This window comes from Simochromis diagramma, unplaced genomic scaffold (assembly GCF_900408965.1).
Source record: "Simochromis diagramma unplaced genomic scaffold, fSimDia1.1 OVJJ01000705.1, whole genome shotgun sequence".
Lineage (NCBI taxonomy): Eukaryota > Metazoa > Chordata > Actinopteri > Cichliformes > Cichlidae > Simochromis > Simochromis diagramma.
The window spans coordinates 3,192,112-3,205,432 of record NW_024387448.1 but is presented as its reverse complement, the minus strand read 5'-3'; the positions used below and the strand labels follow the sequence as shown (position 1 = coordinate 3,205,432).

At 44.7% G+C, this 13,321-nt stretch overlaps 1 protein-coding gene across 5 annotated transcripts in view; it reads right to left on the bottom strand.

Annotated features, from left to right (window-relative positions):
* Positions 1–210: 210 nt before the first annotated feature.
* The window catches only part of tns2a (tensin 2a), a 66,416-nt gene continuing 53,305 nt past the window's right edge, over positions 211–13,321 (bottom strand). For 4 of the 5 annotated variants that reach the window (XM_040013883.1, XM_040013885.1, XM_040013886.1 and 1 more), the window contains 17 exons: positions 13,098–13,210; positions 12,311–12,371; positions 11,878–11,953; positions 11,424–11,553; positions 9,177–9,242; positions 8,818–8,934; positions 7,069–8,640; positions 6,680–6,845; positions 3,841–4,961; positions 3,623–3,754; positions 3,423–3,518; positions 3,250–3,327; positions 3,063–3,140; positions 1,311–1,479; positions 1,157–1,225; positions 825–854; positions 211–523 (listed from right to left, as the gene is read on the bottom strand). In XM_040013883.1, the coding sequence (XP_039869817.1) occupies positions 385–523; positions 825–854; positions 1,157–1,225; positions 1,311–1,479; positions 3,063–3,140; positions 3,250–3,327; positions 3,423–3,518; positions 3,623–3,754; positions 3,841–4,961; positions 6,680–6,845; positions 7,069–8,640; positions 8,818–8,934; positions 9,177–9,242; positions 11,424–11,553; positions 11,878–11,953; positions 12,311–12,371; positions 13,098–13,210 (4,213 nt within the window). In that variant the 3' untranslated portion in view covers positions 211–384. The remainder of the gene's footprint in view (positions 524–824; positions 855–1,156; positions 1,226–1,310; positions 1,480–3,062; positions 3,141–3,249; positions 3,328–3,422; positions 3,519–3,622; positions 3,755–3,840; positions 4,962–6,679; positions 6,846–7,068; positions 8,641–8,817; positions 8,935–9,176; positions 9,243–11,423; positions 11,554–11,877; positions 11,954–12,310; positions 12,372–13,097; positions 13,211–13,321) is intronic. The other variant, XM_040013884.1, reaches the window with a different exon arrangement.

Genomic DNA, 13,321 nt, shown 5'->3' with positions numbered 1-13,321 from the left:
TATTTATTTTATTATTTTGCATTTACATTTTTTTTCCTGGGGACCCTGTGACACCCCATTGAAGAGCCGTAGGCTGGATCTCTTAAGATCTCACTGTTGGGTTTGTAAGGCCACGTTACTCCTAAATTTCTACCTTGTTCAAAGAGAAGATATAAAACAAAGTTCTAAGCTAATCGACCTTAGTGTTCTCCTTTTTTAAAAAGAATCGATAAGAGAATCGATAAAGAATCGAATCGTTAAACAGAATCGAAAATGGAATCGGAATCGTGAAAATCTTATCAATACCCATCCCTAGTCATAAATGAACAGTAACGGCCTTGGCAGAGTGACTGTATATGTTGCCCATGCCTCTTTCTCAGAGTGTTTTCCTCTCTTTGTCTCCCTCTATCGGCGCTGAGACAGCATGACCTTGTTGATGAAGTTGACGATGGCAGAAGCAGGTTGGTCGGGGTCCAACTCAGCAAATAAGTGGCAGACGTTCTCTGCCGTGCTGCCGGGCTTCTTAGCGACAAAACCAAACACCCTGAGATGGGAAGGGTGGAGAAAAAAAGAGAGGATGTGAAAAAAGGAAGAGACAACAAAAAGAGAAGCAAAGGCAATCACACAAGGACTCTTGAGTTTGTGACAGCCTACTGTGTAAAACTACCATGAAACAATTAGTGTAACGTGTGGCGTGATCATGTAGGACTTATAATTTACTAATTAAATCATCAAAAGTTTGCAGGATAAATTTTGCCAAGATGCACACACAGTTTGATGCCATGCAGCGGCATACACACGTCTATACTTCCTGTTAGCCTTTAAAACACAAACAGAGCACTTACTTAACAGTTGTGTTGTCTGAGTTAGTCCACCTAAATCCAAGAGACAGACAAAGAGAGAGAGACAGAAGACTCAGGCGTGCACATTCACACAGGCAGAGCTGCCAAACAAGCTGATGCATCCGCAGCCTCGGCCGCAGTCCGCATGCTCGCGTCTCTCGTGGACGCTCACGCACATTCATTAGCCCCACACGGGTACAGACTCACGCGAGGACTCAAGGCAACGAATGCAATGAATGATCATGATGCAGTGAGTTCCTGCTATCTGTTCATTAGCGACGGTACTAACTAAGGCTACAAGACACAAAGATGTCTTTTTCTTCTGAGTTTCCCACCTCCTGTCCTTTGGATCGATGCTGCTGAAGGTCACACTGTTCACTGCGTAATGTCTCCTGAAGAAAACTCTGGAAGAAGACAGACGTGTAAAGAAGTGCCAAAATTAATGTAAATAGTTTTCTAAAAATAAGAATCCAGGGGGGAATCTCTTACCTGCGCTGGTTGTCGGTCAGCGTGATACCCTGTGATGTCACTTTGAACTGGACGACTGTGGCAGCAGGACGCGGGCTACGACCCAATGTGGCATCTGTTGCCTTGGCAATGGCCTGGGGGCCCGTCAGGGACTCTGTTTCCACAGAGTTCAGATAGAGGACGTTACAGGCTGAGGGAAGAAGGACAGAGAGGTCAGCGTGTTGACCACAGACTGTATACAAACAATGGACGTATAGAAGACATCGTGATATCACTGGTTTATGGAAATGCATTTTGAAACCTGTCCCTTAGCTTCACAGCCATCACCGCCTGCTCGTTTCTGGAGTAAAGTCGGGCATTTTAACATGGCAGACTTTTGGAAGCACACTCAAGTGTCCATTCAAGGAACAGCAATTTAAAAAAGAAGAAGAAAAGAATTAAATCCAGGAATAATATGATTGTAAAACATACAAAAGAAGATGATTATAGCCAATATGCTAATGAGAAAACGAAGGTTTTGTTGTGAATCAGTTCCAAAGATGAGGTGCAGCACAGTTAAAGGCTCTGACACCCGTGGTCTTAAATCTGAAGCGAGGAGCAGTGAGAAGAGCAGCTGAAGCTGAGCAGAAGGAGTGTAAGGATGAAGGAGGTCTGAAAGGTATGGCAGTGCCAAGTCACTGAGACATTTGAAAATGAGAAGCAAAATCTTCTTTTGGATCCATTGAGGAATGGGGACCCAACGCTGGATGAAAATGGGTGGTAATGTCACTTTTATTGCCACTGAATTTGAACCATCATCCTAGTGGTGATGCCCTGTAGGCAGGAGGTGAGGATAGTAAGGGGAAGACAAGTTCTGGGTTTTATAGACCAATACAGTTGTGTGTCATCTGCATAAAAATGAAACTGTATACCAAAGTGATGTAAGATATTTCTGAGAGGATGAGTTATAAATAGCAGGGGTCCCAGCACTGATCCCTGTGTGACTCAGGCTGATGGAGAGTGAACAGTCTAGCCTTGAACAAACTGTAAACCACTGAAGGGCTGCGTCACTAAATCCAGTGTTAGCCAGTCGTTCTAACAGAAGACGACACGATGTGGTGTCAAAAGCATCTCTGAGGTAAAGGAGGATGCTGAGAAGGCCAGCATCAGATATGAGGAGGTCGTTTAAGAGCTGTTTCAGTACTCAGCTCAGAGGCTGTTATTAACTAAGCAGGGCTGGAGTTGAGATGTTACAGTGTTGGAAATATTACTGGAGAATAAATTCTGGAATACTGCACACTGTGTCATGGAGGCGAGATGAGAAGTAGTTTCTGTGGGCTTGAATAGTTTGTGTACAGTTTGAGTAATATGATGATTCAGCAGCATGTAGAGCATTCTTATTGAGGAACAATGATCAAGTCGAATTTTCTTCAACAGCCGTTAGTTACTGGTCGACTGTTTGGCACTTCCTCTTTGGCTTCCTCTTTTTTCAAACCGGACAGAAGTGCTTGCATTTTCTCTGGTGCATCTATTACTTGCATGTTACATCATTTCTCAGCCAGGCTTTATGTCCAGTATTGCATCAGTTTCCTATTATTTGACCTGTGCAAAGGTTTTAGAAACTGAAAACTAAAAAATGTGATGTTATAGGAAAGAAAAAAAGTACCAATTTGGTACTTATTTTGTAATCTAAAAAATACGATTTAAACTTTAAGAGTCTTCCTTTGCACTTAACTGTTCATACATGAATACATAACACAGTGTGTTTCAGGAATAGAGAAAGAGAGAACTTACCGGCTCCCTGCTTCAGCAGGTCAGCAGCTGTGCTGATGTTACTGACTGGTTGAACCTCCTGCACCTCTCCTATGAGATCTGACAACAGACAGATAAACCATGAATTATATCTGATAGATTACAAAATACCTTGAAACACATGATTTATTTATTTGAAGGCCTGTGTGGCCTTCAAATATTCCATTACCCTTCTCAAGGATTTTAAGAGCACAGGGCAAAGAGATGGGTGTGATGGAGTGCTGGTAAACGAGTGCAGACAGACTCCCTGTGAAAAAACAGAGGAAATCATTAATAGATCTGAGACAGCAAGGTGCACAGGAATGCCCATTTCTAACTGGAAATAGATGGAATGAAACGTACCAAAGTAGGGCTCGTTCTGACAGCCTTTAATCTTCACTCCTCGAGGACTAGTTTCAATCAGAAAATGTCTCACCAGCTGCTCCAGAGGGTCGCTCACTGTAAAAGCAGATTCATAAAAAGTTATAAAGGAACAAAAACAGAGCAGAGGGACAAATCTGTCAAAATGAGACATCTATGTGATGGAGGCAATCATTTTTCACCTTTGTTGCTGTGGTTGCTGACATTGGGAGGAGGTGTAACCACCTTCAGAGCCAGCCCATAGGCTCCCTGGAACGAGTTACTATCCCTGATTAGGAAAGTGCCGGGCTCCCTCTCCTTCAGTGCTGCGATTGCTGTGCCCAAGCACAGTGATAATTTAGGAAATTTACTTATGTAGGCTTTTGAAGAAAAAGAAACAAGTATGAACTAAAGAGCTTACCTTGCTCTCTAGAGATGCTGGGCTTATACCAAAACTTGGAACTATCCTGGACAAACTTCACACTGACCCTGTTTGCAGTTTCTGCCTCTACTTGGTCATTTTGGTCAGCAGGGGGTGCAATTTCCCCCACCGTGGGCGAAAACGTGACGTGGTGCTGATGCTGAGGAGCAATGGAGGCAGGCACGTGACCCACAGCTGGCTTTACCCCATTGCTAGGTGAACCCGAATGTCCGGGCAAATGGCGCTTCTCTGGCAAGGGGGGTTGAGGGTGAGGAAGAGGGATGGAGATTGTGGTGTAGCTCGAATAGGATTGTGGGGTTTGAGGAGAGTAGCAGGGCCTCTTGTTGGTGTCCACAGCTGCACTGTGCTCCGTGCTGGCTTGGTAGTTGTGATGTGGGGGCCCGTGCGTGTGGTTTAGGTGGTTGTGGGGGTCGGACCCACTCAGCATCAACCTTCTACCCAAGGTGGCGAATCCGGGAACTGGTGCATCAGACACAGGGGAGCCGTCCATGCTGCTGGGCCCAGGCTGTGGGGATGATGGTGCAGGAGAAGATGTTGGGTTGGTGGTGCTGGTGTGTTTAGGAACCTCTGCGTGAGACTCCCTGGTCGGAGAGGATCCATTAACCAGTGCTACAGATGGTCCCACAGAGCTGGTAGCTTGGGTGTGGCTCTGAGGCTGTGACATTTCAGATGGTGGACCACCAGCTCCTGCAGGAGAAAAGGTCTGCAGCGGGCCAGCGGGATGAGGGTGTGCATCTGATATAGGCGAGGTATGGACAGGGGAAGAAGGTGTCTGGCAGTGTGCTTGGTTTGTGGTGGTTGGTGTCACAGAATCACGAGCTGAGGACATATCTGAGCTACAGTGCTGCTGTTGAGGAGCAGCTGGCGACAGGTTTGTTGGTGCAGGGCACTGATTGGTGGATTCTGTTTGTTTCGGTGAGGCTGTGTGTGACCGTGCTTCTTTGGTGTGTGGCTCCAGGCGCTCTGTGCTGCTTCTTTGCCTTTCTGGTGATTCCTGGATGACGTTAGTGTGACAGTGGCCCTCGTGAGGCTGGGGAGCCTCGTAGTCACTGATGATGTCTGTGGTTCGAATATCATACTCTCTCCTTCCTGGACTGGGGCTAAAATGGACACATGTGAGTATTATTATTATTAAAGACTAGCAATTTCTTCACTGTAATATCAGAGTGAACTCTCATATATTAAAAACACCTGAGCGATATACTGTATATGTAAATTAATCAAGAACAAATACAAACCCAAAGCCCCCAACATGGGCACCCTGCGTGAAATGCTTGAACAGAAGAAAATCCCCTTTTCTTTCAACAACAGTCTGTAAATTAGAGTTGGGCAGATCGATACACTGGTATTGGTAATAAATTGATACTAGGCGTCAGGGTGATTACTTTGTTTCCATCCAGTTCAGTATGTAGGACACTGAAATGTGTTTTTTCTTTTTGGAGCATGACAAAGTAAACCTCAAACATCCACTATGAGAACTATCTGAACCTTTGTGTGTTGACTGTCACGTTTACTGTTATTTTTACCCCACATTTAACCTCCTAGGACCTGGTGTCCCCATATGTGAACATCACATTTTGGGTTGTCTAGACCAAAATACTACATTTTGCTCTACAAGGGCCTGATATCCACTTACCAGGACATTATACAAGGTTCAAGGTTCAAGGTTCTAGGTTCTTTATTATTTGTCACATGCATAGTTATACAAGTATAACACACAGTGAAATGTAACCTGACACGCTCCTTGACATGTGCACAAATTGGGAGGGGGGTGTAGAGGAAGAACATTATATATATATATATATATATATATATATATATATATATATACAAACATATAGTATATACACTGGGTGAATGTGCAGTAGTAGCAGCACTGCCACTGCCATTGTTCTATCAAAATTTAAAGTGAATGTCTTCATATGTGGATCTCTTTTTCTTAGAAACAAAAATCAGGTAAAAACAACAACAACAAAGTAATTCTTTGTTTTTACATTCATCAGGTCCCATCACCCCAAATAGCAAAGAGATATTAAAAATGCATGCCATGAAAGAGTTTGGGTCTTAGGAGGTTAAACAACAGAAGCTGACCCAAAGTCGTAGTATGTGGTTTAGCACTGTCCTGCTGAAATATCCAAAGCCTTACCTGAAAAAGATTTGATCTAAATTGGAGGATAAGCTGCTCTAAAATGTGTATATACCTTTAAAGTGATAGCACCTTTCCAGATGTGAAAGCAGGACTAATGCTGTGTAAACTGTTGTTAAAAGAATAGGGAGTGCTACACAGCGGTAAACATGTTACTAATATTTTTCTTAAAATTGTACTTTTTTATTTTTAAACAGTTTATTATGTGTCTTATTGTGAATAAAATTTGAGTGTATGAGACTGCAAATCCTGGCATTCATTCCAGACTGTTTGGGAACTGGGGTTGTGTAATCGGACTCCTACGCATCGGTCTGGCTTGTGCTCTGATCAGAATTAAAGTTTTAAAATGTACAGTAACAGTTCATTTGAGATTTTACAGTAAAGACTCCAGGATATTAGCGAGTGATCCCAAAACAAGCTGCATGTTAGCTGGCACCCCCGCTCCTTCATGGCGTCTGACCGCTCTGTTCTGTGCTGTGTCTTCATCATACTTTCCCCATGAGCCATGCCACCAAATATAAATTCCAATAGAAAGAAATAAGCTTTTGACTATGGTGTTCTAATTAGACTAACATTATTTATGATTCACTGTCATAGCTACATATTTATTTCCACTACGGTTGTGAGAAACAGCCCATCCGACACTACCAAGGTTGGGTAGGAGTGGAATACCTTTCCTGTGTGCGTAGAGGACTGCTGGTGTGAACGGGAGTGGGCGATCCAGACATGTCGGATGGTGTGGAACACGCGGCATGGCCGTTTCTGTGCACCCTCTTAAAAGAACCATGGGTAATGTGATCCCTCCAGCCCACGCTTTCACCAGAACTACGGAGGCCATCTGACAGAGGATGGAAACAATGAAGCATTTTTACGAAAAATGACCTCAGTAAACAGCATCAGCTGTTACTTAGTTAATATGTTCCCAGCTGATTCTTATGCAAGTTCCCTGTAAAAACCCAGTCTGTGCTTAAGGCATGTATCAAGTTAAAACCAAATTTTCAGTGCATGCTGTTCCTCATTATTCCTACATTACTGAGTGTTTTTGTTTTAATGTGACTCACCAGTGTGTGAGTCAGAGCTGTATGACTGCTGTGAGTCTGGATGGTGATGATGGTGGTTGTGGTTATGCTCTGCTGGTCCGCTGCTATGACCGCAGTGGCCCATCACAGCGGAAGCAGGAGGCAGCGGGGATGTGGACTCGGACTGGTAGCCTGAAGCGTAGCCCCTGCTCTCAGATGGCGAGGGTTGGTAAGGTGAGCAGGGGCACACCTGACGTGGTGTCTGGTAACCGCTGCTGCTGCTGCTGTACTTCATGTCCAGGTGGGAATGAGCGTGGGACCTCGATGCCTCTGGATAAGCTGGGTGACCTGATGGCAAGGGGTCAAAGGTAAAGGCTAGAAGATCTTGGCCCTGTGGGCCATAGGAGGCTACGGTGGCTCTCCTGTGCCAATATTCAGCCTGTCTGTCCCTCTCCCACTGCAGCTCCGCCTCCCTGTCTCGCTCCCAGTGAAGGGACAGTTCTCTGCCTCGTCTCAGCCCTGGGTCCCTCTCCCAGTGGAGCTCTGACCCCCTGGGTAACTCCTCCCTCGTTCTCCTAAGCCCCACCTCCCTCTGATGAAGCTCCACCTCTCTGTCCCAATGGAAGCTGTCGCCACGCTCCATCCTGAGTGTGTGATAGGCCGCCGAGTCCTCTCTCCTCATGCTGCAGTCTCTGCAGGGACAGCCAGAGGGCGGCAGACCATCCATTAGCATGATGTCATGGTAAGTAGGGCTGGTGGCTGGTTTCTGGTGCTGGTGGGGATGGTGGTGGCTGTGAGGCGGAGGAGGGTGGTGATAGGGTGCGTACTCATCTTCCCGATAGCAAAGGCGACCTGGGGCAGACATAGGGTGGTGATGAGGGTGGTTGTGAGCATGAGGGGTAAGGTCTGCTGATGGGTAAGGACAGGTATGACGCGATGACGGAGCCTCTGAGCAGGAGCGGTGCAGGTAGTGTGGCGAGCCACTCTGACGGTCCCACACCAGATCTGGAGGTGGGAGGGACTGGTGGGAGTGGGGGCTATAGTGTTGGCACAGATCCATGTGTGATGGTGGAGCAGCGGGGTTGGGGCTAGCTGAAGGAGGAGCCCCGTGATGGCCGTTGGTCCCTGGAGCCCGATCGAGGCAGTAGCCATTAGGCATGAGAAGGGTGCGGTCGCATCCTGGCTCTGCACAGCGCTGCGACCGGTAACCATCCCGGCAGGAACAAGACCGACTGAGCCTCAGCGTACCCGTTCTCTCAGACTGAATAGAATCTCCATCATCCAAAATGGCGGTCTCTCGCTCTCCATCTCGGCTTCCCTCGATGCCGCCGAGAAGACGTTCGAGCTCCTCCCTTTCCTGTCTGGTGGGCGGCGGTGGACGATTGGACTCCTCCTGATGGTCTGGATGGATAGAAGACTGGTTCAAATGGAGGGAATGTGCTGAAAGGCCGGAGTCAGAGCCTTGGGTGATGCGGTGATCGGGCCTGTCTTCTGCAGCTACTCCCCCTGCGATGCTGCCGTTGGCTGAGGTGAGAGAACCAGAGCCTGGACCTCGCCGCTTCTTTATCTGAGCGTAGAGGCTACCATCCAGAGGACCTCTGGTGTGGGCAATATCTACGACGCAATGATAGATAAACTTAGTTTTTAATCTCACAATAAACATCAGCTACTGTTGGAGCTTTAGTAGACTTAAGTATACTTGAACTCTGTCTTAATAATGGCTAGCACCATGAGTGATGCTGGTAAAGGCTTCTACCGCTCCACCATGACGACTATGAAGACATCGGTTACCTTCCAGGCTATCCTGGTATCGCTGGTTAAAATTTTCATAGGAATCCCAGCGAACCACGGGGTCAGCGGTGTTGTAGTCCACTGTGACAGCCGGATCATTCTTGTGGTATTCACGGCCTGAGAAGACATATATTACTGTGTAGTTCTGTTCCTCAAAATATAATCAAAACATTTTTTTCCTTTTTGTAGGAGCCTATCCCAGCACAGGGCTAACAAACAAACAACCATTCATACTCACAGTCACACCTACGGGCAATTTAGAATCACCAGTTAACTTAACCCCACCAACTGTATGTCTTTGGACTGTGGGAGGCTTGATTATTTATTATTATCCCCCCCAGAAGAAACTGTGAACTAACCTTTGATCCGCTCTGGTCCGGAGGAGAAGACAAACTCCACTGTGGCATCAGATGGGAAACGCTCATCTGGGGAGAAGGAAAAAGGATATTCTCCGCGATCAGGATAAATATTTTTGTTCCTAGCTTAAGAAATATACCCACAGTCTACAAATATACATGATGCATTGAGTTTTTCCTTTCCAGTCACCTTTCTCACTCACTATGTATTAACAGACCTCTCTGCATTGAATCATATCTGTTATTAGTCTCTGTCTCTCTTCCACAGCATGTCTTTTATCCTGTCTTCCTTCTCTCACCCCAACCGGTCGCAGCAGATGGCCCCGCCCCTCCCTGAGCCTGGTTCTGCCGGAGGTTTCTTCCTGTTAAAAGGGAGTTTTTCCTTCCCACTGTCGCCAAAGTGCTTGCTCATAGGGGGTCATATGATTGTTGGGTTTTTCTCTGTATCTATGAAGCGCCTTGAGGTGACTTTTGTTGTGATTTGGCGCTATATAAATAAAATTGAATTGAATTGAAATATCGGCGTAATCTCCACATGAGATCCAGATTCATGAAAGCATACTGGTGCTTTTGAGACATGTAGAGTATATCTGAAGGAAACAAATTGCTGCTTCAGGATATCAAATACACTAATGCGTTTCACAGATGTGTTTGGAGTTGTATTTACCCACAGTCATGTGTTCATGTGTAACGGATCGACTGCCACAGAGCTTTAAGAACATGCTTCCACGCATATTCTGTCATTTCAGGGGAAAAAAACGACGAGGAAATGAAGTAATGAGCATATTCATTATGGGCTTAAGCAGCAGATAAGCACTTATTAGATATGATTCAATCTCTCTGTGGGATATTTGGCGATGTACAGCTCACGCTCACTACCCTCTCCTCCAGCAAGCTGCTATTATGTCCTCAATGTGGATTAAGCTACTACTATTGTGGGATTTATTTAACCATGACATTAAGAAGCCAAACCGCTGTGAATATATTCCCACAATGCCAATTCAAAGAGCTGCTATTATGTCAGTTAGTTGTAAGTGGTGATTATCCAACCACCACTAACAAGTCGTGCCAGAGTGACAATTTCAAAGTATCCACACAAGCAAAATCTGGCATGTAGGGAGCTTTATCATTTGTTTCTGAATGTTTAAAGTGAGATTATTTTTATACTAAGCTAATTCCAAAAAGCTGGGATGCTGAAATCTCATAAACTCATAAAACATAGCATAAAACACACCTGGAGGAACTCTTAGCAACTAATTAGGTTAACTGGCAACATGACAGTAACATGAATGGGTATAACAAGAGCTTCTTAGAGAGGCAGTTTCTCAAAAGTAAAGCTCGAAGTGGTTCAACAATCTGAAAAGCACAAACTATGGGACTTTTTTAGAATAACGTTTCTCAACATAAAACTGAAATCCGTGTAAATGTCATCATCTACAGTACATAACATCATCAAAATGCACAGAAATGTCTGTGTGCAAGCGAAAAGGCTGGATGTACATATTGGATAACAGTGATTTTTGGGCTCTCAGCTGACACTGCATATTACTGGCTCTTTTGCTATTATCAATATAATATAATACCTGCAAATTTTCTACTTATCACTTCAGTTTCTCAAACTTTGACCCATCATGCGGTGCTCTACACAGTGTGCAGGGGAACCTGCAAGCTTAGAAGCTACCAAACACAAAACACCAAAGAAATGTGATCCTGATCAAATTCAGTCAAGTGAAGCCAAGCAGAACTGACTGTACAGAAATCTGTGGATCCATTTGTCACGATTTCTATTTAACATCTTCATTCTTGAATCAATCATTTTAAAATATGCCACCTAAATTTTAATAATGTGGACTGTAAAGTCACTGAACTGAAAAACAGGCATGCAGCTACAGCAAAATGTCTTTCTTTGAGCACAAAGCAAAGAAAAGTAAGCTTCATTTTCATGTGCAGCTAGTTTTGTGGCAGAATAGGCTGCATAGTCCAGATAAACAACATCTTTTATTTTCTTTTTTCTAAAAATGAAAATTCCTGAATTGTCATTTTGCTTTAATTAGCTTAAATTTTAAAGTGCATGCACTTTTACTGAACTGCACATACTACACGTAGCTGTCATAATCAGGGTTTTGAAACAGGTTCCTCTGAGTTGTTATGGTAACCTTCTTAGAACTATAATCAGAGTGCTGTATTTAAATGCTAATCATTAAATTAACACTGCCAACGAATTTCCCAGAGTGGTCCAGAGTGACGCACCAGTACACGCTTCGTCCAGCTCCCCTTTGCCAAACCACAGCTGGGATCCGTGGATGGTGCAGGTGTGGAACTGCAGCCTGAACACGGTGTCTCTGTCAGCACTTTGAGCTCGCCTGTGGTAGCACTTGACCTGCAGAGGGCAGCAGAGAGTGAGGAAAAAGAGCTGCAGAATAAAGTGCATGTGGGATAATGACAGCTTGGCGCAGTAAATAAAGGGATTTGTGTTCCACATGAGTGACACCTACAACTTTGGAAATGGCGGAGCACACAAAACAAATTATGACTCCGTGTTAACAAAGGGAAAAGAAACTTTTCCAGACCAAAATGTATATTTTAGAGATTTTACCACAGTTGTTTCATGTTTGTTGAGCATAAATTAAGTCATTTAGTCATAATTCCACCCCCACCCATAACTGGGGGCTTCTGGTTGTCATTTCCTTCCCATATGACTCACCATGATGTCACCCTTTAGCAGCAGTGCTGGTTCAATGGTCACACACAGTCTTCTGCCTCCAGTGCCTTGAAGGTCACTGTGGACAATAAAGGGTACACAAACGAGCCTGTTACGTATCCACGGAAAGCATGGGGGTGTACATGGGGGTGTAAGGAGTGTGAAAGATCGATTGTTTACACTTGTTTTATACTACCACAATCTGTGACCATGTTCTCTCAACACTTTTAAACCTGGAAAAAGCCTTGAGGTAAAAATGAAAACACGATAGGAGGCGGAGTAAAGGAGAAGAAACGCATCCCTTTACTCCCGTCTCTTTAATTACTCTGTGATGATGCTGAAACTTCAGCGCATGAAAGAAAACATCCCAGAGCAAACAAATACATTCAGCTTATCCGGGCTATCAGTTGGCCTCACGACAGAAAGATAGACTCACTATATGCCTGAAGTGTAGACCAACTGCATGGACTGGTAGATTTTCAAGAAAGGGTAGTAACCTGGAAAGAGGAGAGAGAGATTTTAGACATGGCACGCACTATCAGCACGAAGACAGGAATGCGCTGACTCCTTGTGGACTCGATCATCAGATTAACGTGTGTGGGTAGAGGCTGTATGTGACCGTGCATGTCATCTGCATTCAATAACACTGTCCCAGCACCTAGCCAAGAAAAACATGGCGCCGCATGTGCATTTTATCTGCGTAAGGAAGCAGAGTGAGGACGGACTGGAGATAATCAGACAGGAGATTAGATACCTCAAGTCTGTTTACACTTTTCTCACTTGTATTTTAGCAAGTGAGAAAAGCGCAGCTGAGGCGGGGTACACCCTGAGGGGTGAACTGCAGTTCCTCCAATGGCCACTTGAGGCCATCCCCAATGCCTGACTTCGACCATAAAATGAACACAACTACAGCAACGATTCGGATCTCTTCAGCTAAACAAATATACATTTAGTATTTTATAATAATCCAGTTGGATTTTGTTTTGGCTTTGATGTTAGGCTTTGCTGAACTGGACCTCTCGACTACGTTTGCTCAGTTGACACCTTTTCAAGCGCATGCCTTTTTTTATCTAAATAGACAGTAATGCTCAAACTGTTAAAACTGAAGCTTCAAAATGCAGAATCAAAATTCCACACTGAGCATGAGAGAGAGATTTGGGGTTAAGAACAGGCAGAAATACATTTTTTATTCAGTGATTTGGCCAAAAGGTCAGGAAACACACCTCCTTCCCCCTGGAAGTTGGGGAGCGACGGGATGAGTACTTGATGAAGGAAGAGAGGGCTGCTGTTCATCTTGATCGCCCCAGACAGAAGGCCTCCAAAGTAATATATATACCTGGAATATAAAGAGGGATTATGAGAAGTTCTTATCATGGAAAATTACATTTACCACCTCTGAGGACAAATGATAAATGTAAAACAGCCGCTGAGCCATGCTGCTGTCAGA